Below are 25,948 nucleotides of genomic sequence, written 5' to 3'. Positions count from 1 at the left end.
AGTGGGATGTTCTCAGTTAGCTGTATCCTATTCTAATGCAGTATAGTAGCAAACATTTACATTGTGTATACTCCTGTAATTAAATAGCCCATCAAAGGAGAAAAGCCTTTGTGGAATGCAACTGAAGATCTTTATCAGAAAAGTGCTAAATTCAAAGCAAGTGGCCATTGTATGTGCTGACTGGAGGTCAATAACTCAAAATGCATTCCTCACACTTCCTCATCAAAGAAAAAACCCACACGGGGTTGTTGAAGCAAAATGCAGGACAATGTAGCACTTTAAAGACTAACAAGATGGTTTATTAGATGATGAGCTTTCGTGGGCCAGACCCACTTCCTCAGATCAAATAGTGGAAGAAAATAGTCACAACCATATATACCAAAGGATACAATTAAAAAAAATGAACAAATATGAAAAGGACAAATCACATTGCAGAACAGGAGGGGGATGCGGGGGGGGGGGGGGGGAAGAAGGAAGGTAAGTGTCTGTGAATTGATGATATTAGAGGTAGGGAGAGTGGGATGTTTGTGAGTTATGGTATTAGAGGTGATAATTGGGGAAACTGTCTTGGTAATGGGTGAGATAGTTCAAATGTTTAAGTCCTTGTTGGCAAGTGTCGAATTTTAACATGAATGACAGTTCAGAGGATTCCCTTTCAAGTGCAGATGTAAAAGGTCTTTGTAGCAGAATGCAGGTGGCTAAGTCATTGAGAGAGTGTCCTTTCTGGTTAAAATGGCAAGAAACTGTTTTCTCTTTGTGATCTTGTCTGATATCTGTTTTGTGGGCATTAATCCTTTGGCGAAGTGTCTGAGATGTTTGTCCAATGTACATAGCAGACGGACACTTTCGGCACATGATAGCATAGATTATATTTCTGGATGCGCAGGAATATGTGTTCTTGATCTTATAACTCACTTGGTTAGGTCCAATAATGGTATCAGCAGAATGAATATGTGGACAAAGCTGGCAACGGGGTTTGTTGCAAGGGAAGGTACCAGGGTTGGTGTCATTGTCAGCTTGCTTTTGGTAGAAAATACTGTAAGATTGAAAGAGCATCCATCTCTGGACTATTTAGCCCCCTCTAGGGAAGCATACCAGATGCAGGGGAGAGCCCCAAAGACAATCTGGGAACCCTGAAAAGACTTTTGGGAAGCAGGCTGTTTATAACATCACTGCTACAATTTGGAATTACAAACTATGATTCTCTTGTTAAGATATTTCACCTGCTTTAACTTCTCTATAACTCATTTATCCAGTATTAAAGGAAAGCAACTCTTGCTAGGTTGATACAGGTGTAACCAAAGTACCTAGTACAAGAGTATGAATGTTGAAGGGGCAGATCTCCAGCTGGTGTAAATTGTCATAAATTGTTCCATTCAAATGAACAGAGCTATTCCAAATAAGGATCTGTCCTTCATGTCTCAATGTTTGTCTTTTATAAACAGATCAAACAGAAGATTTTGGCAAATTGTTTTCTAATTTTTTCTGTAATTTGTTGTATATTAAAACATCGGGTTATGAGGCCTTTTGCCCTTGTTTTAATAAATGAGCGAATGGAATTTAGAATATAACAATTGTATTATCATATACATTGGTCTTCTCTAGGGTTTGCTGAATTATAGCTACATCATTTCTTTTAGCCTCGGTCCCATTAGTCATAGTCTGAATCAATAGGTTTCCATGGCAGCAAGTTTCTGTGCAATGCAGCAATTCATTCTTTATTTCTGCTCTAAACTTCTACTGATATTTCAACCTTGACCTTATACAAATTTCCTTTATCAAAAGTCATTTAATACAATCACTAGAGTTTATTTATACCATGATCGAGCGCAAGATTCCACATGCTAGTTGCTGGAAAAGGTTGCTGCTTTTCTTCCAGAAAGATACTTTTTAGCTGGTTCTACCTCACATTTTTCAGAGTACAGTGAACCCTCGTTTATCGCGGTAGATAGGTTCCAAACCCGACCGCGATAGTTGAAAATCCGCGAAGTAGGGACATGTATATTTAACATGTATACAGCGAGCCCTCGCTACTTCGCGGTTCGACTATCGCGGATTCACGTATATACATAATGTAATGAAAAAAGTCCGCGAAGTCGGGAATCCGCGATGGTCGAACCGCGAAGTAGCGAGGGCTCACTGTAGTTGTTTTCACAGATTCAGACTCACACAACAAGGAGTACTGTGGCACCTTAAATGCTAAAAACAGATATTTAAGGTGCCACAGGATTCCTTGTTGTTTTCACATATTTTTGGCAGAAATTCAAAAAACCTAGACCCCAGAACCGTGTCAAGCTTTAAGTCTGCAAAGTGGGTTGATCCCTGTGCAATGCTGAGCTCCCAAATCTCCCCAGCATCCGAAGCTATATTTTGAAAAAAAAAATCAAAACATATTTGCTCTAGAGTAGTAGAATTTCATTGATCAGCAATGGGAGGGGATTTTCCTCCTTAAGAATGATGATCAATCCTATTATTTTCAATGAGAATCCTGCATCTAAATCCTTACAGCAGCTTTGAAAGTCTTAGCTACAATGTTTAGCTCTTTTACTCTTTCTTCATAAATCATTTCTACCCACCTCCTGTTCTCTGTATTGGATTATTTTTCACAGGTAATGTTCAACTGTACACTTCCTGTTGGATTGACCATAAAATAAATAATCATTTAGCTAAATCCTTTTACTGCAAAATATTATTCATGTTAATCTGTCCAACGAGTATTTTCAAAAGTCAACATGGAACCCATACATTAAATGGTACGTCTAGACTACATGCCTCTGGCGACAAAGGCATGGAGATTAGACTACCAGGCATACGAAAATGAAGTGGCGATTTAAATAATCGCCACTTCATTTAAATTTACATGGCTGCCGCGCTGAGCCGATCAGCTGTTTGTCGGCTCAGCGCGGTAGTATGGATGTTCCGCGGTCGACATCAAAGGCATTTGTCAACTTCCCAGGTATGCCTCATCCCAGGAGGCATACCTGGGAGGTCGACAAATGCCTTTGATGTTGACCGCAGAATGTCCAGACTACCACGCTGAGCCAACAAACAGCTGATCGGCTCAGCGCGGCAGCCATGTAAATTTAAATGAAGCGGCGATTATTTAAAACGCCGCTTCATTTTCCTATGCCTGGTAGACTAATCTACATGCCTCTGTCGTCAGAGGCATGTAGTCTAGACGTACCCAAATATTCTCTCTCTTGGTTGTTTACTTTTTCAAAAGCATACACATTTCATAGTCTTTATTTCATAGGACTTCTCCTCCCTCTTTTTCCACAGCTCCATTTGAAAGGGCCGTTGTTAAACACACGCTTGGTAGGAAGTTACCTATCTCACCTAAATATTTATAAATATTCAATACACTTCAATGAGCTAGAAATTGAGAACAAAATACCAACTACAAATTCAGTGACAATAAGGGTGTGAAACATCACTAGGCCTTGCAACACTTGGGCAATTCTCCCACTCCACTAATCTCATTTGTCCCCATTTTTAATATGAACATGCGTCAGTTATTGATATCTTATTCTGAAACACTCATTGATGTCACCATCACCCCGTCACAATTAGCTGTATAGCAGAAAGCTAGCCATAACCATTACAGTAAGAATCTCACAAGCAGAGAATGTTAATAAGAAAATGGAAAAAGTTAGTCAACACAGCTGGCAAGAGCTCAGAAAGAAATCTAAGCCAAAACATGCTTGTGTTGAATGGTTATTTTGAGAAATTGAGGCTGTGGGCGTTCTAAGCTCTACAACAAGGAGAGTTTAGATCACTGGATTTTATCTTGGTATTTAGGCTGGTTATTACAAGCAGTATTTAATATTACTTATTTCCAGTTCTACTGATAATTGTTTGATAATCACTCAGTAGTGACAACAGTTTCTCTTATGGGCCCAACAAAGTTTATATTCTCTATTGTATGGAACATAACAAGAGACTGAAGTTTAACACAGTAAATACCAATACTTTCAAATTGGGTATCAGTAAGACAGTTTTAATGTTGTACCTTGTCTATTCTAATAACTACCAAGATCAAATGTAATAGGATGTTAAAGCCCCATCCCTGCAATGCACTAATTGTAGCCCAGACCCACATCTGTTGAATCTTTTTGAAGTGGCACTCTCGTTAGACAAAAGGACACACCTATCCACAAAAGCATTGCAGGATAGCGCCTAAAAGAGATTTGATGATGTATTTGGGGTATTTTGCTATGATGTAACAATATGAATTAAGTCATCTGAGTTACTGACACTGTAGCCAGGGAGCAGGAACCACAGTACCTCGTGAAGTCCTAATTTGTGTGTTGTCTATAGCTGGTCTTGTAGCCTTTTCTTATCCTCTCTTTTTTTCATATATTTTAGCAGGAATACTGGCAATGCAAGGCCTGCAGGATTTAATTTGCCCTGTATGAGTTGGCTTTAACAGTAGTATAGTGGGATAAGAAAGGGTTAATGTATCGTCTAGACTTTATTTGTTCCTAATATTTCTTTTTAGAAATTATGAAAGACCCTGTGGGAAAATCGTCATTTTGGTCAGTACACAGAAGGATGTGTGTGACTCAGTTCCTTGTGAGCTTGTGATACCTAAACACCAGAATCTGCCAGACCCAGCTAACTGTCCTTTTGAGTTAAAAAAAAAAAGCAGACCTTATTGCACCTAACCACAAAACTTGCACTTTTTCCATGTCCGGGACCAGATCTGGTTGTTTTGTTCTGTGTGTTTTGTTCTGCTAGCCATTTCAACACCTGTCATAATAAAACTTGTAATCTGGTACTATCTTCATTATGAGTGTGGGTGTTGTTGTGGACGCCTAGACCTACCTCCAGAAGTATAACCATATGTGACCTGAGGTACGGAGGGTGAAACCTAGAACCTTCTAGTCAACTTGGTGAGCCTTACCCATAAAACCTCTATTATACCCCTCACCAAGGCTGTATTATCCAACAGGCAGACTAAGCACGTGCTTAGGGCACCAGCAAAGCAGGGACACACACACACACACACACACACACGATTTTACGGTATAGTATTGTTTTTATTTTGAATTACATGGGGGGGCACCATAATCTTTTCAGTGCTTAGGGCCTCTAAAGGTCTTAATCTGGCCCCGCCCCTTACCCAGGCTACAGTCTAAAGCTGGGCTAACCAAACAGTAAGGGTCCATATTGCAGTCCCCAAGACTGGGCATGGCAAAGAATTTGGGCCACATTATTTAACTCAGATACGATATGGGCTATATAAGCACTTAACACCCTACTAGTGCATCTTCATAAAGCATCCCTCCAGGTCTCTCGTGCATTATTGCCACTTGGGAAGTAGTCGAGCAAAGCCTTATGTTTCTTGTTAGAACCACCACAAAGGCCCCAGTTTTGATTTTCTTACATGCACTGAGAAATATCTTCGCTCTTTAGCTTTTCCATTTGATTTCACTGAGGCTGCTTGAGGAATATTGGCATAAAATAAGTCAGAAGAAAGTAAATTAATAATGATTTAAATGTTCAAGTCACTTATTAATCTGAAAAGCCAGTATTTTAAAAGATCATCTATATATGGTATGAACAGATTTTAAAATGATTAAACTAGAAGACTTACCGCGCAACGTCTAGATCCTTTAGGGCAGGCAGTGTGTGGGGGGTGTAAGAGTCAGGATGGGGGGTTGAGGAGGGGCTCAGGACAGGGAGTCCTATTCTGTAGGGCTCTCTCCCCCCTTCTCCTCCCCTCCAGATGGCAACGGCATTGCCCACCCCCCAGGAGCTACTCACCTGGTCTGGTGACAGGCAAGATGGTCTACCTCAGCTCCAGCTGGCCACACTCTTGGTGATGCGCCTGCCCCCCAGTGCTCACTCTGCAGTATAGCTCTCCCCTGTGCTCACTGCCCCCAGTGGCCACTGCGAGTATCATATCCCTCCTCTCTGCCCCTCCCCTTCCATGTTATGAAAAACAGTCCTATTCCAGGGACTTCCCATTTTCCTGGCACTACCAAACCCTAATCTTGTTTTAAAAGTCTGAGTAAGAGGAAGCTGCCTACGAAACTTGGTGGCACTTTCTTTCACTTGTTAGGAGTTCTTGAACAAATGAACTCACAGACAGACACTCAAATGTACATTACTGCATTGTAGATTACTGCATTTCAAACAACGATGAAATAATCTGCAGCCACCCAATTTCACATAACTGAATGTTAAAACCAATGTTCTGGAGCTATTTAAAAGCTCCGTTGTTTTCACTTTATTTCCATGATACTGGAAGTTTCACTTTGACATCAATATGGAAAAACAGATGGCTAGAGTAATGAATAAGTGAGCAGTATGATGCTACCAAATGACTACTCACAAGTCTGACTAACAAATTAGATAATACCGACAGAGAAGAAGTGGGTTGGCAATTAATATTAAAGTATTTAGAAAACCAGTAAGACACAAATAGACTGTGCAGGGGGTACCAGGGAAATATTTAGAAAAAAACCCAAAAAGTTTACTGGTGAAAAGAACTGAAATATGGCTTCTGCCATAGCTTCAAGAAGAATGAAAGGTGAAAAAAACTCTATAGTACTGGAGAAATCAAACCTGTACTTTTGGGCAACAAATTCAGGAAGATTAAAGAATTCTTTCAATGATAAAGAGAATGTCATGATTTGGAAAGGGTCTAGAGGGGAAAATATGGAAAAAACTTAAAGGGAAAAGGAATTTTTAAATTCGAAGACTATTAGAGTGGAATAATCACTGAAATGAAATGAGTTCAGTCAAAGCACTCGAAGTCAACACAAAGGGGGAAAAATACATCTTTGGAAGGAAACTAGACAAGATAACATGCTATTATCCCCTCCTTTTAAATGCTTTATCAAAACATTATTATAAAGTTAGTCCAAATATTTGTTTCTTCTCATCTCGTGTTGTTATTCTTGGTTTTTTCCTTCTTTGTATAGTTTATAAAATTACAATGGGGTTTATTATATAGTGTCCATTCTTAATAACATGAGGCCAATTGTGACTTCCAAGCAACAGGCTAATCTCCGTGCGTGTATGCCAACTTTAGAATGCCTAGTTTTTCAGGGGATAGTGCTGGAGACGGGTAGCCATTTCTGGACACTAATAGAAAATTAAATTGGAACTCAAGGGAGAAGTACATTCCACCAGACTCTAACAGTCATTCTTCCCCAAAATAATCTCATCCTCTTCCTCAAGACCTGCCCTCCCCAGTGGAGTCTATCAATCAGACTCTTCTTTTGTCCTATGATCTAACAAAAGGAAAAATTTATACCAGATGGACTAATTGGGATGGGGGGAAAAACATGGAATTAAACCATCTGGGTATGCCTAAACAGTAGGGCTAAAGTTGAATTAAGCTACGCAACTTCACCTAAGTCAATTGTGTAGATGAAGTCGAAAGAGCTGAATTCGGCTTTTGGCGCTGTCTACACACCAAGAAATCAAAGGAAGAGCACTCTTCCTTTGACTTCCCTTACTCTTTGTGAAATGAGGTTTACCATGAGTTGGAATAAGAAGTCCTCCAGATCAACATTATTTCAAAACAAAGGCTTGTAGCGAAGACTCGCACTATGTTATTTCGGAATAACGTCAGCCACTGCTGTGTGGACATAGCCTCAGAAAATAATAGAGAGGGCTCTAACAATCATGTAGAAACATGATGGACATAGCAGATCACAAAATCTTGCATAGGCATTGAATGTGGCCTTCTAGTATTTATCTACAATGGTAGACTTAGGGGATGGAAAAGCTCTCCTTTTATTGGGTAGAAGAGCAGGTGGTAGAAGGAAGACAGGACTCCTAATAGTAAGACTAGAAAGTGAGCTGAAGAAATGCATATGCATTTTGCTTGCTCTAAGTGGCAATGTCCTCAAAGCAGACTCCAGAAAAATATCTCAGCTTTTAAGAAAAATTATTATTATTAGACCTGAACAATCATTACATTCAAAAAATATCCTGTTACAAAAGTATATTGATGCAATCAGTGATAGATCAAAACTAGTATAAATATCTTTTGCAAATAATTTCTTAGATTGAAAAAGTTCACAGCTAAAAGCCATTGTATAAAACTCATATTTAGTCTAGGAGGATAGTGGTTAGAACAAACGTAATAACAGTTTTAAAAAACTCCTGTAAAGAATAATATACACTACTGGAGCTGACCTTCATTTTGACTACTATACAAATCCCTTTAGTTATTGGTTTTTGGTATTTCTCAGAGGATCTGGCACATAGAAAAGCAATTTCAATAAGTGAATTTCACAGGTAGTAAGCAGCATCTCTGTTCCTCCAGGAGGTTTGAAAGTTAAAATGCAGGCTTGCTCATATATTCCTCCATTGTCTGAAGAAAAAAAAAAAAAAAGCAGGTGAGGTGTTAGACTGTAAAGTACTATAAGATACAATAAGGACTAGGGATATAAAATCATGTTTAATTCATTAAATGGTTAAATGTAGTTCTACCACTGCCTTTAACCGTTTAAAGGTGGATGGGTGGGGGGGGGGGGGGGGGCTGCTCCAGCAGGGCTGAAGGGGCCCTCCTGCCTGCTGGGGTCAGGCTAGAATGGTGCCTGAAGGAGACAGAGACTGCCACCGTGTCTGTGGCTCCTGCATGGGCTGGGACCTGGCAACCACATGCGGGGGACCCAAAGGGGCTGAAGCATCTCCTTACCCATAGCTGGGCTGCAGGAGGGGGTTTGCTCCCAGGTAATGGGTAACCATTTAAGCAGTTACCCATTAACATGCCTAGTAAGGACCCGACCCTACTCCCATTGAACAGGATTGGAATTTTTGATGGATTTCCATCATATCCAAGCCATAGGATCAACACTCAAACAACAACTACAATAAACTTTAAACCCAAGTTAGATTGAGCAGCTAACTTGCACAGGTAGTTGCCTTATCTAGCTGGCCTTTTGTACGTGTCATTACTGCAAACTGATGGGCTTCCTCAACAGTCCAAAGAAGAACTAGTACTTTGCCCATGCCTCTCTCAGGACCTTGCTTCAGGACAGAGTATTATTCAAAAGACAAAACAGAGCTTTTCCTTTGACCAAAGTAATCATCAGAAGCCTTTCCACTTGCCCCTCTCGCCACCCCTTTTAAATCCATACTGAGTTATTTGACAGACAGGTTGCTCTTAACTCTTTCCGGGCCATTTCACTCTGTTACCCTATCAGCATGTGCAAATTCCAGCCTGTGATGAAGAAGCTGGATGGAAAAAAACAAAAGGATGGAAAAAAAACAAAGGGCCTATTCACATAGGCTGTGTCTACACTGGCATGAATTTCCTGAACTGCTTAAAACGGAATACTATTCCATTTTCAGTTTTTCTGGAAAAGGAGCGTCTGCATTGGCAGGCTTCTTTTCTGGAAAAGCCCTTTTTCCAGAAAAGCGTCTGTGGCCAATGTAGACGCACTTTTCTGGAAAAGAGCCCCGATCGCCATTTTCGCGATCGGGGCTTTTTTCCGGAAAAGACTACTGGGCTGTCTACACTGGCCCTTTTCCGGAACAGTGTTCCGGAATAAGGACTTATGCCCAAGCGGGAGCAGAACAGTTTTTCTGGAATAGCGGCTGATTTTGTACAGTAGAGCATCGTTGCTTTTCCAGAAATTCAAGGGCCAGTGTAGACAGCTTGCAGCTTATTCCGGAAAAGCGGCTGATTTTCCGGAATAAGTGGCCCAGTGTAGACACAGCCACAGTGTTTTCCTAACTAGTTCCATCAGCCTGTTGTTTGATTCCATGATAATAAAAATTGAATCATCTGTAGCATTTGCCAATTCTTACCATTCTTGGTAAGGTAATTTACAATATAAGAAAATGAAGCTCATTCCTGTGGGTTTTTTAATACAAATCTTATACCTATTCCTCACAGAAACCATTACATGGCCTCGTTATGGACAAACTGGAGGTTACCCGCACATACTTGTGCTGAGTATGATACAGTATTACAATGTAGGTCATTTATTACTGTTTCACTAATAAATTGCCAAAACAAAAACAAAACAAACCCCATTAACATTCAGGTAATCTATATTGCAGTATTAAACAAAAATTCTAATAGCAGAGTAGCCATCAACGGCATAGAAATATTAGGAATGTCAGAGTGCATTCACTCACATAATTAACTGATAAGCCTGGGCTCATCGGTTAATCCTAATGGTTACCCGCACCCCTCTCACTGGCCCCCCCCCCACCATGTAATGATAAAAATGTCAGCGGTTACGTGTTTACACAAATACACATTTTTAACATCCCTAATAATTATCTTCATACCATATCACAGTATACCAGATAGTTGAAGGGAATGAGATGTTGCCACCTCTTGTAAATCTATGGTTGTACCCCATAGCACTAAACTTCACACATGTTGGGATATCAAACGCTCTTGTCAGACAAGAAAGCTGTAGTGAAGTGTGTACCTCCGCTGTCTGCCTCACCTCTTGTAACATATCAGAATCTTCTATGGCTTTCACTGCTGATTTCTTTGATGTTTCTTGTATTTCTCCACCCATTATAAACTCATCAAGAATAAAATAGGCCTTCTCAAAATTAAAGATAATATCCAGTTCACATACCTGATGAAGCAAAGCACACATTTAGGAATGGTAGTATAGCATTATATTTATTCACATTCCTAGAGCTGATAGAGTGCCAAACCTATTCAACATATGCACTCTTGTGGCAGACAGTAAAGTGAGAAATAGAAACACTGAATATTAGGTGATATCACAACTTCTGTGCAAGTGAAATCATATTCTTTTCTGCATGAACAAAAACCAAATATAAACAGCTCTGTTTAAACACGGCTAAGGAATACTTATTAAAAATCATTTCATAGAGGAAAACATATTCCCATCCACAAACATCTTGCAGTCTCTGATAGGCCAAAACCAAGACCTTGCACAATGATTTATATTCAATAGTCAGATAAATTAGCTGCTCAGGAGAACATCGTAGAAAATATTTATAAAAGTGGGTCTCTTGTAACACCCAATTGCCATCCCTGGACCATCTCCATGTTCTCTGGCTCATATCACCTCATTATTCATCCACACTTTGCTGATCCCATGCCCTCATGTGGAGTTTCCTGTTGCTTGACAGGAGTTAAATGGAAAAAAACCCTCCTCAATATTAAAATTATTTTTGATTTTTCCTAAACTTGCTAGACATCATCTCCTCTCGGAAGAGATGTGGCATATTAAACATCTGGACTAACTTCTATTTCGGGATGGGCAGATAATGGAACGTAAACTCCCTAGAATAGGATGGGAACTATTTTCTGTTAAATGCTGATGATACACCTCATCCTGGATGTGTGGCCATGGTACAGGCAAGGCAGAGGGAAAGGTTGAGTAAAAACAGCTACAGAGATTTTCATGCCTGGCTTGTGACGAATAACTGAAGGGCAAAAATGATCACAACTAACATAAGGAAGAAAAACTTACATTGCCAAAATACCTGTCCAGCAGTTCTACATAACGATGAACGACTTCTAGTGTCAGAAGCTCATTATCCTGGTCTTCTATTGCACAACAAAAATACAAACTAGCATACCTAAAAAATGAAAATAGGTGAGTGTTCGGTAAAACCTAAAGTAATAACTCAATCAGAGATAATTTGATTAATTTCTCTGCCTATGCAAGCCTGTTCTCTTCAATGAAGCGAGGTCTATATGCAATTTGTGTTGCTCAGGGATGTAAAAAGCCACCCCCCTCAGCAACGTATATTATCCTGGTGCTTAGATCAGTGTAAACAGCGTTATGTCAGCAAAAGAACTACACCCATTGCTTATGAAGCTGGAGTAGTTCAGTCAATGGGGAAGCTCTAGCCCATTTGCTTAGAGCAGTTACATTAGAGAGCATATAGCAATGCAGTTGCATCGCTATGGCGCTGCTGCTGTAAACTCTCTAAAATAGCTGTAGCTTAACAGATGAGTTGATTTTCCTTCTCTGCACATTTAATTTTAAAAATAATATATTAACATTAAATAATTAATCTTTTAAAAAATGCTGGGCAGATTTATTGACTACCTCGTCAGTACTTAAGCTTCAGCACTGCACTTAAAAAGAGCAACTGGAATGGGACAAAAATCTCCCCAAGTGCTGCTGTAGCCTGTATTGTAGATGTATTGGTTTAGTCTGTAGAATAATTTTGTGCTTTAACAAAATAAGCATAAAAAGAAACATTTGGGTCACTAGTCAGGCTACCAGATGGTTAACAGGCCAATTTATGTGTTCTTTAAGAAATAGATTGCGTGTAACTACTCATGCTGATCAATTTTTACTGATTTGTAACAGTTGTATTTACTTAATCCTCCCAGTTCCTAAAACTGAAGGAAGATCCACTTGAGTGTTCTTCTCGGGATAGTGGCTGGAGCCCCATTTCAGCAATGCCTCTAAAGCTCTATTAGCCTATTCCTTTTCAACAAGCCACTTAAGAATATGCTTAAACTTTAGTGCTTTGCTGAATAGAGGTAGACTGCTATTACAGGGCCTTCATTTCTTTCCTGTAACAGTAAAGGGAGGGAATACAATACATTTGCAATACACTGACAAAGCAGAACATGCTTTTCAGCATTATATCTTTGAATTAGCAAAATGAACTAGACAAAGCATCGTCTATAATTTAAACTGTCAATCAATGTTTACTCCCATTTTTCTTCTGTGATAAGCAATACTGGTATTTTTCAAATGGCAATTCACCATGTCAATTTATGGAATGGGGAAAAAGCAGGCTGATTTTGTTTAGAATCATCGTGCCCTATTCCTAGTTTCAAGCTCTTCTCTTCATATTATATATTTTCATTCACATAAAACTACTCACACCTTTTGTAAACAAGCTTTAGGTCTTTCCAGTCAACAAAACTGCTCATCTTTTGATTGCGAGCCAGAATAATCTGAACAATTTCCCGTGTGATCTTCTTCCGCTCTTTGTCAGGTAACGTTATGTACCACTTCTGAAGTCTTAATTTCCCTTGTCGGCTGAACAGCAGAATAAATCGTATCTAGAGTAAACAAAGCAACATGATAATATCAGGTCACATGCAATTACTTTCCAGGAAACAACAATTCAACTGTGCAGATGGCCAATCTAGTGCCTATGGCACCTAAGCTCTCAAGAATTTCACTGTTACCATAAATATCTAAAGTCTGCCCAAAAACATTTCTCATTTAAGTATATGAAAGCAACAAAGATGTAATCAAATACATGACTTATTTTATCCAGAGAGTTTAAAGGTTAATTAAATATCCCAGAGAATTATGAATCATTTCAATATAATGAAAGATACTTGGATATATATTAGAATATTCCAAGGCACTGGTACAGTCCCACGCCCTACTCACTAGAGACAGGAGAACTGAGCCCCTGGATAAGGTAGGCGGAAGAGTGGCTCCATGCTCCCAGAAGGGGTGGGACCAGGGCAGCCAACCCTCAGTATTGCCTGGACAATGGAGCACCAGCCAGCCCTAAGAGCTGCCTTGAGCACAGAGCTCCAGGGGTGACTTAAAGGACCCAGGATACCATGCACCGCTGCTGCTGCAGCAGCTTTGACAGCAGTTGGGAGCTTAGTCCCTTTTGAATTGCCGGGTTCTGGGACAGTTGCCACCCCTCCCCTGCCCACCATTGGTAGGCCTGATTTGAGGAAAGGACTAATTTGATCATTAGGTTTACATATTTACTCTGTGAACCCAACTGTTACAAGTATGTAAAAATTCATATGTCGTCACAATAACCTAGAACATGTTGATGAGAAAAGGTATGAAAGGGAGACATACAAAAAATAATCTAAACCAAAAGGCACATTGATATAACTCAAGGGCCAAATTAAGATCATGCTTGATGAACAAGAAAAAGCAGGTCCAGAAATTACTGAACCAAAACCGGAATGTCAGATATTAGGCCTAGTTGGTGAACAAAATAATAAGGGACTGTGCTATTCTCCCCAATATTCTCTTCTAGGTTGCTTAAAAAGACTTTGGCTGGGAGGAAAGAGGAACAGATGCTATTGGAGTGAGCTTCACCATCACAGCTGCTGTCTCCACTGTTTCCTGGAATCCCAGGCCTTTGTCATCCAGGGCACATTCCTCAATCTAAGGTAACCAATCCCAAATTTCAAGACAAGGCTCCAAAGTTTGGGGATGGCAATTTTGTTCAAAGATAGGGTTGCCAGATTTTTTTAAAATGTTTAACCTGGATAAAAATTAATTTTCCTCTGCCTATATTCTTAGAAACAGCTGAATTGGTTTTGGGCTAAACATTTCTAAACAACGCAGACCTCGAGGCAGGCACATGGCATACAAAATTGCAGCCTAAATGGTTAAAGTTGGGCAAAGGTATAAATAACCGAAAATAGGATCTCATAATAGGAACTGCTGGGCAAGCTTAACAACAGGTGGCACTATCAGCTCAGCCCATAGTGTACACACATGCAATTCTGCTTCTCTTACTCATATTTGTTATGTCGTGGGGAGTTTCACAGCATAGGAATAAATCAGTGGAAAGACAGAGAGCTGGAGTAGGTGCAAGTGTCCATTTTATTACATAGCACAGAACTCACTAGAACAAGCCCAGACTAGCTGGGCTGACCCCAGTGACCTACAACCCAATATACAACATATTCCTCCCCCCTTAATAAAAACGTCCCTTTAAGAAAACAAAAACTAACTATGAAATGAGAGTAGACCGCCTCAAGTTCCCAGCTAACCCTGGGGATTATTTTGCCCCATTGTGAGTTAATCTCAACTAAAGGTCCAGCTGTTGAAGAGGCCTCCTTTCTCTAGGTGGATTACGGCGGACATCTGGCGTTCTCGCACCCGAAGATGTTATGGGTGCAAGCCTGACACTGGGCTGGGAACTTGAAGTGTGAACAGCCTGCTCAGGGAGGGGGTTATTGTTTGCCGCTGGTGGTGATGGAGGAAGAGAGTCATGAGCAGGTGATTCTTGACACGGTAGCTCACCAGCAGTGGGAAGGACGGGCAACTCAACTGGAGATGTGCCTTGGGGGCAGGAATAACTTGTCAATAACTGATCCACACGTCGCAGCCAGATGAGATCTTTCGCAGTCCGGACAGTATAGGAAACAGGTCCTGTTTGAACAATAATAGTGGCAGGGACCCATTTAGCTCCAGGAACATAGTTCCGAGCCAAAACTATCTGTCCAGGACTAAAGGTTCGGTCTTTTGCTCTGGATGCATGCCTCATGACTTGACCTTCCTGCTGATGTTGCACAATTTGTCGTGGTTCTGAAGGTTTCAGCAAATCAAAGCACGTGCATAGCTGACGTCCCATCATTAGAAAAGCCAGGGACACTTTGGTTGTAGCGTGAGGAGTGTTTCGGTAGGATAGTAAGAAGGTGTCCAGACTCTTTTGTATGAGTGAATGTTCTCTAACCGATTTCAAAGCTTGTTTCATTGTCTGGACAAACCTTTCAGCCAATCCATTTGTGGCTGGGTGACACGGTGCTGAAGTGATGTGATGGATCCCTTTTGCTTTCATAAAATTTCCAAACTCCTGAGACACAAACTGTGGACCACTGTCACTCACAAGTTGTTCAGGAATACCCAAATGACAGAAGATTCCCCGTAATTTTTGGATAGTACTCCCAGCAGTAGTGGAAGGCATTATACAGACTTCTGGCCATTTGAAATGAGCATCTACCACCACCACCAACATGCTACCTTCAAATGGGCCAGCAAAATCAACATGAATACGTTGCCATGGATTTTCAGGCCAGTCCCATGGGTGCAGAGGTGCCAGTTGAGGTGCATTCCTCACACCCTGGCAAGAAATACAAGCTCTTGCCTTCTCTTCAATGCCACTGTCCAAACCAGGCCACCAAAAATAGCTTCGTGCAATTTCTTTCATGCGCACCATTCCACAGTGACCTGAATGCAGTTGCTCTAACATCTGTTGTCTCAGTATTTTTGGAATAACGACATGCATTCCCCACAACAAGCACCCCGAATGGGTTGATAACTCCGTTCTCCTGGACATGTAACGGACAAGGTCAGATGAGACCTGAGAGTTCCGTAGAGATGTTCCACGCATCACTAGTTCCATTACTTGGGAGAGTACTGGGTCAACATGAGTTGCTCTCTTAACTTCTGCAGCAGTGATGGGCATGTTCTCTACCTGTTCAAAGTAAAAGATTTCCTTCTGGCCACTATCTTGATGTTTGACTGGCAAAGGCAGCCTAGAGAGACCATCTTCATTGCCATGTAGAGTGGCTTTCCGATATCTGATCTCATATGTGTGTCCTGAAAGACACAATGCCCATCGTTGCATACGACTAGCAGCCATTGGTGGAATACCTGAGTGTTGACCAAAAATTGCCGTCAGAATTGATGGTCAGTGAGAAGTGTAAACTTCCGTCCAAACAGGTACTGGTGAAATTTCCGAATTCCAAAAATGATTCCCAATGCTTCACGTTCAATTTGCGCATAGTTAGTTTCAGCTGTGCTTAAGGTGCGTGAAGCAAAAGCAATTGGTTTCTCCTCTCCTGAGGGCATAACATGTGACAAGACCGCTCCCACTCCATATGGGGAGGCATCACAAGCTAACTGTAAAGGTAAGGATGGATCAAAATGCGTCAGGACCTCTGCATTTAGCAATGCACATTTAGCCTCGTTAAATGCAACATCACAGACGTCAGTCCACTTCCAGACCTTGTTCTGGCCAAGGAGCTCGTGAAGTGGTTTTAATAGTGTGGCTAGCTGTGAAATAAACCTTCCATAATAGTTCAATAGTCCTAGAAATGAGCGAAGTTGACTAACATTTTGAGGGGGTGGAGCTTCCACAATAGCCATAACTTTTGAAGGGGACTTATGAAGACCAGTAGCATCAATGATGTGTCCCAAATATTCAACAGAGGGCTGAAAGAATGCACACTTATCTTTACGGACTCTTAGGCCATACTCTTCCAGTCTTTGTAGGGTAGCCTCTAAGTTCTTAAGGTGATCCTCCTCGTTCCCGCCCGTGACCAGGATGTCGTCAAGATAGCACTGAACTCCTGGCAAGCCACACAAGATCTGGTCCATAGCTCTCTGGAACAAGGCTGGAGCAGAAGTTATTCCGAAGGGTAAGCGACAGTAACGATAAAGCCCTTTATGAGTCACAATAGTCAACAGCTCTTGGGATTCCTCATCAACTTGCATCTGTAAATATGCTTGACTTAAATCAATCTTGCTGAACTTTTGTCCCCAGCCAGGCCCGCAAAGATGTCATCGATGCGAGGAAGGGGGTATTGCTCTGCACATAAAACAGGGCTAACAGTGACCTTAAAATCCCCACAAATCTGAATAGAACCATCTTTCTTCAATATTGGAACTATTGGAGTTGCCCATGGACTATGGGTAACTGGTATTAGGACTCCATTTTTTACTAGGCGCTCCAGGTCTGCTTCAACTTTTGGCCTGATAGCATATGGCACAGTTCTGGCCTTCAGATATTTTGGTTGGCTACCAGGTTTAATGTTCAGTTTCACGGTGATTCCCCTCATACTTCTCAGATCCTCTCCAAAAACAGCAGCATGTTTCTTTAATATATCAGTCAGACCTGTTTCTTCTTTAGTCATCCGGTGCACTTCTGCCCAGTCCAGTGGGATCTTCCTAAGCCATGATCTCTCCATTAAGGTTGGGTAATGGCCTTTCACCACAAACAGTGGTAATTCTGCAGTCCGTCCATTTAGTTCCACCTTAAAATCAGTAGTGCCCAATAGGGGTACTGCTTCTCCTGTATATGTCTTCAGAATTATCTTTGTTGCCTTAAGTGGAAGATGCTTCAACTTTTCCTTACACACCGAGTCTGAGACCAATGAAACTGCTGCACCAGTGTCCACTTCCATGCGTACTGGTTTGCCATCCAACAGTGGGGTTATCTGGTATTCATGGGAGCCCCCTTTCAAAGACAAAACATAGCATGGCACTTCTTCTTCAGACGAGGTGTCACTTTGATCATCAGGCGTCTGCTCGATGGTATGCAGATTTTCCTTTTTGTTCCAACAGACCACAGGCCTCTTTTTCTTTTGTTTGCAGGCACGCTCAATGTGTCCTTTTTTCCACACTGTCGACACACTAGGTTCTTACACAAGCATTCTGATGCATGGTGACCTGTCTTACCACAGCGGTAACATTCCTGGCTCCCCACTGTTTTGTGAGTAGGTTCTTGGAACATTTTATGCACCCCAGGGGGTGCACTAAGGTATTGTGCCTCCTGTGTGGCCAGTTCCATGGAGACAGCAATATCAATGGCCTTCTGTAGGGTGAGCTGAGCTTCTGTTAACAGATGCCTCCGTATAGCTTCACTGTGCAGGCCACACACTAATCTGTCATGTATGGCATCATTTAACATCTCCTTAAATTCACAGTGTTCAGCAAGCTTTTTCAAATTGGCTACAAATTGTACAATTGTTTAACTTTCTTTTTGGTCTCTGCTATGGAACCTGTACCTTTCTGAAATTACCAGTGGTTTTGGAGCATAATGTGACCCCAGGATTTCCACAATGTCACTGTAAGATTTGGTCTCTGGCTTAACAGGGAGCAGCAAACTGCATAGCAGAGAATAGGTCTTAGCCCCTACAGCAATTAAAAATATTGGCACCTTCTTCTCTTCTTTAATGTCATTTGCAATAACAAAAAGTTCAAAATGCTCAGTATATACCTGCCATTGCTCTAAAGTCTCCTCAAAAGGTCCCAGTGGCCCTGTAAGTGTAGCCATGGCTGCTGCACTCTCCCCTTTTTTCTTTCTTTTCCAGTCTCTGGGCTCCTTGATCTTACTTTCAGTTTGCACAGTGTAGCAGTCAGTTCTTACCCCCACCTTCCAGAACAGCCAAAAAGAGTTTGTTTTCTTACATTGACTTCTACTTCTTTTGTTGCTGGAGGCAGCACAGGTATCCCACCCTCGTCGCCACTTATGTCATGTCGTGGGGAGTTTCACAGCATAGGAATAAATCAGTGGAAAGACAGAGAGCTGGAGTAGGTGCAAGTGTCCATTTTATTGCATAGCACAGAACTCACTAGAACAAGCCCAGACTAGCTGGACTGACTCCAGTGACCTACTCAGTTACCATAACAACAAGATCTATATCTACAACCCAATATACAACAAAATTGAGTATCAGCTATGCAGATAATGCCATTAATTTAAATGGGATTACTTGAGTTCTACTCATTACAAGGGAGGGCAGCAGTGTCAGATCTAAACTATTAGTTAAAAAAATACCACCAAGCACACAAGAAAAAACTGGACTTTGGTTCAAATTGCTGGTTTCAAATTAATATTCATTTCCATGAAAAAAAAAAAGACATGGGACAAAACCAAATTCCCGAATCCAAAACTCCAATGGACGCTTTGGTGGCTCAAAATCCTGCTCTACTTCTGAATTTCATAAATTGTTCCATCTTTACTGAGAGAGAAATGAGGACAGATTCTTTGGGGCAGGATTTGGTAGCTCGAGGGAAAAGGCAACTTTGTACTTCCTCTGCCTCCACTCAACAATGAGCCATGCCAGGAACGTGGCCCTAACGCACAGCAAGAACACTTGTGGCCCAGCTACCCACAGCCCAAAGGGGCTATTCTATCAGCTGAGAATTGATGAGGTGGAATAGTGCACAGATACTTGCTTTTCCCTCACAAATATTCCCATATACTGTGGGCTAGGACGGCAGTGTACAGGAGTTCCTGCGGTGGCTTTACACTATCTGGGGTGGTGATTCCTTCCATACAGGGAGAATTATGAAGAGGCTGAATTTGCTGGGGTTCTGTTTTACACTGTAGGTGTGAATGCAAGAGTCAGGATCTAGATGGGGACATCTCAGGTCTGAAATGCTCCAACTCCAGGTCTAAATGCTGAGCCACACCCTCTGCTGGTGTAAATTCATGGAGCTCCACTCAAGTCGATACGGATACTCTCACATCAGCTGAAGATCAGGATGTGCCGTGGACTCATGTCTTATTGATGGACAATTTAAAACACATTAAAAGGATTGAAATTCAGGGTACAATTAAGATTCAGTATTATGATTAAAGATTCTGTGAAGAAAGCCTTACACTAGGGTAAATTATACATGCATCAAGTAAATAGAAATGTACCAGTGAAACTTCTTAAAACATATCCTGCTTCTAACCTTGCTGCACAAAGCTATTTGGCGGTTAATAAAAATGAACATCTAAATATTCCACACTGAAGGATGCTCAGTAGGAAGGAAAACAACCTTTTATCATATTTTCTTGATTTTAGAATGATTTGTTTAAATATTTAAATTAATAAGCACCAGCAGAGATAAATAATTGTTTAAGATTATTCCGGATGTAACAACATTGCTTCTTCTAGCTGCAAACCTTCTGAGACTAAAGATAAAATTGGCTTACTATGCATGTCTCACACATTGTGTGACACAGACTGGAAAACACTTTTCTAAGAGCATTTACAGACAGTGCTGTTGGCAACAGAAGAAAATACTGTATCTTATTCACAGAATCCATATGGATCTGAACTACAGTGAGTTTGTTTATTAATTGTTTTGCATGAGAAACTAATGGCTTCAAATCTTCTGTGTCTTTGTGATGTTCTGTATGAGGAGTTCTAGGCCCCTCCTGTCTTCTGAGAGGTCCATTGAACAGACATCTGAAAGTACTGTAGTGCATTCACACCAAGACCTATGTATACATGCAGGAGGGCTTACAGATTTGGGGGGGAGGGTCACAGCTCCATATTCCTGCAAGAGGTGGGGCTGGCCAGAGCGCATTTTACCGTTCCCCTCAGAGCTGCCCAGAGTGTGTGGTGCTCTGGCAACAATTTAAAGGGCCCAGGGCTCCGTCCCGCCACCACAACACCCTTCTCCCCCCAGTCAGCAAGACTGCGTACATGCTTTGTCCTTGACAATGCGTCTGTCATATTAGCAGACAAATAAGTTATCTGGAAACTAAGAGTTCTGAGTTAATCAGGAAGGTTTAAAAAATCATGATCATTTGTGGGGAAGTGAAGCTACGGGAAATGACTTTTGCTATTATTGGACTAGTTCACTTGACAAAATGAACATGATTTTGTAGCTGATGAAAGTCTAGTAGTTTTAATAGTATTCCCATGAGTTACCTAAATAAAAAAAGGAATAGCCTGATTAAGATCAAAAGTCTACGTCCTAGCATTGCTCTGATTGTGCTACCAAGTTGCTTTGGTATGAAGTTATAATGCCAAGCCACCGAATGGATGAGCCTCTGTTTTAATGCCAAGAAGGGCACCTCCCTTCATGCTGACAACGGCATCAGGGATTTAGCCCAGACGATGCAGTTCCCGATCCAGGGAAAACCCACGGCCTACCTCAAGGAGGGACAAGTATACCAGCACCTGGACACACCCACAGGAGTCTGCAACCAACAGACTCCCAAAGACACCTCATAGAGATCCTGCAAAATGCAGCTACTGTCAACTTCTCCCTGCTTCACCCCCTGGCAAAAGATCAATGCTGTCAACACCTTCCTGATCCCCCACATCTAGTTTGTTTTCAGGAGATCGTTCATGACCAAGATACCCCTGAACAAGGCAGACAGTACCACGAGGCAGCTGGGGTCAGGAAACGGCTTTTCTTCCCACAGAGGCCAGCACCAATATCCATATACACACAGGCAGGGCAACAACAATGTGCCTCAGATGGGTGACCTATGAGATGTGGTGGTAATCACCCATGCCTTTTGCTTCCTGCCCAGAACCGATGGAGAGAAGCATCTCAGGAAGCACCTTGCAGGACATGGTCAAGAAATTTATCACCAGGATCCTTTCCAAGCAGAACATCACCATGTACCCCAGTGGCTCCCTGGAGGCTGAGTTTGGGAGGGAGTGCGGAGACCTATACTTGTTTTGGTCCCACACATGCAACGTCTCGCAATGCCTAGCAAAGAGAATTGGCTGCCGCTGGTGTGGTGCGAGGAGCTGGGAGTCCTGATGCCATGCATAAACCATCACCACCCCAACTGACAGAATGATGTTCTTGAGTTGTAAAGGTGGCCTCCACAGAGTTGTCTGCTGGCAAACAGATTGGGTGGGGTATGGATTATTTTGTTATCTGCACAGCAAATTACCTACAGGGCCTATCTTAAGAATTAACCGTTGGGGGATGAAGACAATGAATTGGTGCACTGGGTTGCTGCATTTAAAAAGAAGTTACACACAGACAGAAGCAGGTGATGACAATTCTATTAAATACACTGCCGAGTGTCAATGACTGTTAAATATTGACACACAAATGAACAGCTTCACTAGAAGTCCCACAGCAAAAGAATTCCATAACCCCACCCTTCAAAAGGGAGACTTCTGTTTAAATTCTCTCCTCCCTTCTGGGAAATGAACCCTGATCCCAGGTCCACTTCCTCCTCTCCCTCCAACTTATTTTGAATGGGACCCAATACAAAAGGCACCTTCTGAGCACACCTACCAGAAGTGGCCTCCCACGCTACACTACTGAGCTACCAAATCAACATGGAAAATGTTCACTATAGAATTAGCTAGTCTTTATCTAATTAATGTCATTTAATGACATTTTTCCACACATTGTGAAGCACCCATTCTTCAGTGAAGACTTATATAGGTCAGATATAAAGTTTTAAAAAACCCTTTGTTCAATAGTGGTGTTTAAACTGTTAGTGAAATCCCAGGGGAATGGTTTTTCTTTATGTTCTTTCGCCCCTCCACCCCACAGCAAATGAAGAGTAGGAAAAATGTTTGAAAGAAACAAAAATTAACCTCTTTTTTGGATATGCTTGCCACTGATATTATCACCGCTCTGAAAGTAGTTTCCAGCTGACAGCCACCAGCTTGAGCTCATATTTTGTTTTTGTGATTTCAAAGTAACAGTTTACATTAGAACCCTGGGCAGACACCATCACACTACACCAAAGAAGGTTTAATTCAGAACCAAATTATTTCATAGTTTTCTAGAATACAGGGTGGCAAAAGGATTATATGGTATCAAACGTCCCTTTACCCCTTACCATCGTCACACCTGCTCCTGATAAAGAAACAGAAACCAAATACAATATTTGTATTATAGAGCTTTCCTTAACATAAATGAGTTTTACTATTGTCAGTTTGCCCTATCTAATACCATTTGATGTTCATAGAATCATAGGGTTGGAAGAGATCTCAGGAGGTCATTGAGTCCAACTCCCTGCCTAAAGAAGGATCAACCCTAACTAAACCATCTCAGCCAAGGCTTTGTCAAGCAGGGACTTAAAAACCTCCAGAGATGGATATTTTAATACCTTCCTAGGTAACCCATTCCAGTGGTTCACTGCCTTCTTAGTAAAATAGGTTTTCCTAATATCCAACCTAGAGCTCTCCCACTGTAACTTGAGACCAACTCCTCATTCTGCCATCTGTCACTACTGAGAACAGCCTCTCCCCATTCTCTTTGGAACCTCCCTTCAGGTAGTTAAAGGCTGCTATCAAATTCCCTCTCACTCTTCTTTTCTGTAGACTACATAAGCCCAAATCCCTCAGCCTCTCCTTGTAAAGCATGTGCTCCAGCCCCCATATCATTTTTGTTGCCCTCCGCTGGACCCTCTCCAATGCATCTACATCCTTTCTGTAATGGGGGGGGCAGGGCCTAGAATTGGACTCAATACTCCAGATGTGGCCTCACCAGTGCCAAATAAAGGGGAATAATCACCTATCTAGGTCTGCCGGCAAAGCTTCGCCTAATGCACTTCAATATGCAGGGAACACCGACTCCTATCCAGCTTTTCATCCACTAATGTCCAGTTCCTTTTCTGCCTAACTGCTACTTAGCCAGTCGGTCCCCAGCCTGTAACAATTCTTGGGATTCTTCTGTCCCAAATACAAGACCCTGAACCTGTCCTTGCTGAATCTCACGAGATTTCTGTTGGCCCAAGCCTCCAATCAGTCCTTCATGACAAATTCATTTTCAGTGAGATACCGCTAGTTTCTTGTATCTAGAGCAAAGTAACTTGATTCCCCGAAAAAGCAATTTAATGTGGCAGAACAGCGAAAGGAGGTTCTGTTTTATCTCTAGTTGTTTAGATAATTAATCTTCTTCAGGTCTTAAAGTCTTGAGTGCCTCTGAACAATAAAACACATTTTTTAAATGAATGATTAAAACACCTCTAAAAAGGTTAGTTAGTTACATTTTTAAATCAGTCATCTAGAGTAACTGTGACCATTCTTTTCCTTTTCCATTCTCCAACTGCTCTTGGTGTTAAACCTTTTTCCTCAAGCAGTTACTTTTTCAGTATCTTATTGCTTCTCACATAAAAGATTGAAAAATTATAGCCACAATTTTATGTCTGTAAACTTTATTTTTAAACACACACCATTGGATTTTTTCCAATATGTAGAGATTTCAGTGAATAACATATTGTATATTCTTCTGCAGCAAACAAATGTGTCTTATTAAAGCTGGCCAGAAAATTGTTTTCCAGAGAGACAGAGAGAGACTCAGATTACAATCCCTGCTGTGCCTGACTGAAGCAGAGACTTTGAACCCAGGTCTCTTGCATGTCAGGAAAGTGCTCCAAACACTGGGTTGGAGGCAATCTCTCCTGTTAGAGATGTTCCACTTTTTAGAAATAAATATTCAATGAGAGAGAATGACTCTATAGCCCATGGTTTGGGCACTCAACTTGATTTGAGATACGTAAAGCCAAGTCCTGTAGCAGGGATTTTAACATGGATCTCTTGACATGGTATGTAATGCCATACAACCAGGCTACTGGGTATTCTGGGGAGGCTCTGTCCATCCCACCCTCCCTCACAGAAATTCCATTTAGGACTTAAGAAACTTTCCAGACAGAAGTTTCATTGAAACTAACCCTTCTAGAGAAAATTTTTTTGTTTTTCCTGAATTGGTTTTTTTTTGTTTTTAAAGTTTTGTAAAAAAAATCCCAACCAGTTGTGGTATATATAGGCTCTTAAATGTGTGAGTATGGCACATGGTCCATTCCATGGATACGTTTAGGTTTTCTATTCTAGATACACACCTTGTGTGAGAAGGCCTCAAGTGGAATATTGTGTCCATTGATGGGCATCGTACTCCAGGGAGAGATGTACAAGGGAAATGTAGATTAGACATTAGGAAAAACGTCCTAAATATAAAGATAGCTAAGCAATGGAACAAATTATCTAAGGAGGTTGTGGAATTTCTTTCATTAAAGAGCAGGTTAAACAAACACCTGTGAGGGATGGGGTTGGAGGGTTTCAGTGCAAGAGACTGGGTTAGATGACCTATTGGGGTCCCTTCCAGTCCTATATTTCCATTATATTGTGTGCAGACAACATACAATTGTAAACTTTTTTATTACTTTAAAAAGAGAATAGGTGAGAACCTCCACATCTGTCCCACCTCCTCCATTCCTGTTTGCAATAAAGTAGTACACACTAAGCTCATGCTTACTGCAAAGTTTTGGCAAAACCATTACTAGTTTAACAGAAGCAATTTCTGAGAAAGCAGCAGACAATTATCTTAGAAGAGGAGAAACCCTATCTTTTCTTTTTATTCCCTCATCACCCTTTTCCTAGTTTCCAATTTTCCCTCACTCACCCTGAGCAACGCTGGAGCATCCTCAGCAAAACTAACAGCCTCATTAAATACATCCACAAGAGCTCAGTCTTACTTCCCAGAACCACGGACCCCAAACTGCAGCTGGCATTTATTAGTTACATTGATTCTTTCTGGGGATGTTAAATTGAGAGTAATTAACTAATCAAATAGTCAATGCATTTTGCATCGACTATTCGATTAGTCAATAGGGCCCCTCTGCCTTTGAAGTGTAGGGCTGTTGCTACACTTCAAAGGTTAAAGCGCCTGTGGAGCCCAGAGTCAACTGGGCACTCTCCTGCTGACCCTGGGCTCCACACGGCGCTGCCACTTTGAAATGATGCGGGGAGCCCAGCATTTGTCTCCTCGTGGCATTTCGAAGCAGCAATGCCACATGGAGCCTAGGATCAGCT

At 41.4% G+C, this 25,948-nt stretch overlaps 1 protein-coding gene across 2 annotated transcripts in view; it reads right to left on the bottom strand.

The window, feature by feature from the left end:
- Nucleotides 1–6,192: 6,192 nt before the first annotated feature.
- Nucleotides 6,193–25,948, bottom strand: part of AP1S3 (adaptor related protein complex 1 subunit sigma 3) — a 36,152-nt gene continuing 16,396 nt past the window's right edge. The window contains exons 1-5 of one of the 2 annotated variants that reach the window (XM_014577976.4): nt 18,649–18,720; nt 12,816–12,994; nt 11,436–11,544; nt 10,428–10,565; nt 6,193–8,332 (exon numbers count right to left, since the gene is read on the bottom strand). In XM_014577976.4, the coding sequence (XP_014433462.1) occupies nt 8,297–8,332; nt 10,428–10,565; nt 11,436–11,544; nt 12,816–12,994; nt 18,649–18,705 (519 nt within the window). In that variant the 5' untranslated portion in view covers nt 18,706–18,720 and the 3' untranslated portion in view covers nt 6,193–8,296. Of the gene's footprint in view, nt 8,333–10,427; nt 10,566–11,435; nt 11,545–12,815; nt 12,995–18,648; nt 18,721–25,948 lie in introns of those variants that run through there. The other variant, XM_075937559.2, reaches the window with a different exon arrangement.

This window comes from Pelodiscus sinensis, chromosome 10, assembly GCF_052426305.1.
Source record: "Pelodiscus sinensis isolate ZL-2025 chromosome 10, ASM5242630v1, whole genome shotgun sequence".
Lineage (NCBI taxonomy): Eukaryota > Metazoa > Chordata > Testudines > Trionychidae > Pelodiscus > Pelodiscus sinensis.
This window is presented reverse-complemented; position numbering and strand designations above follow the sequence as displayed.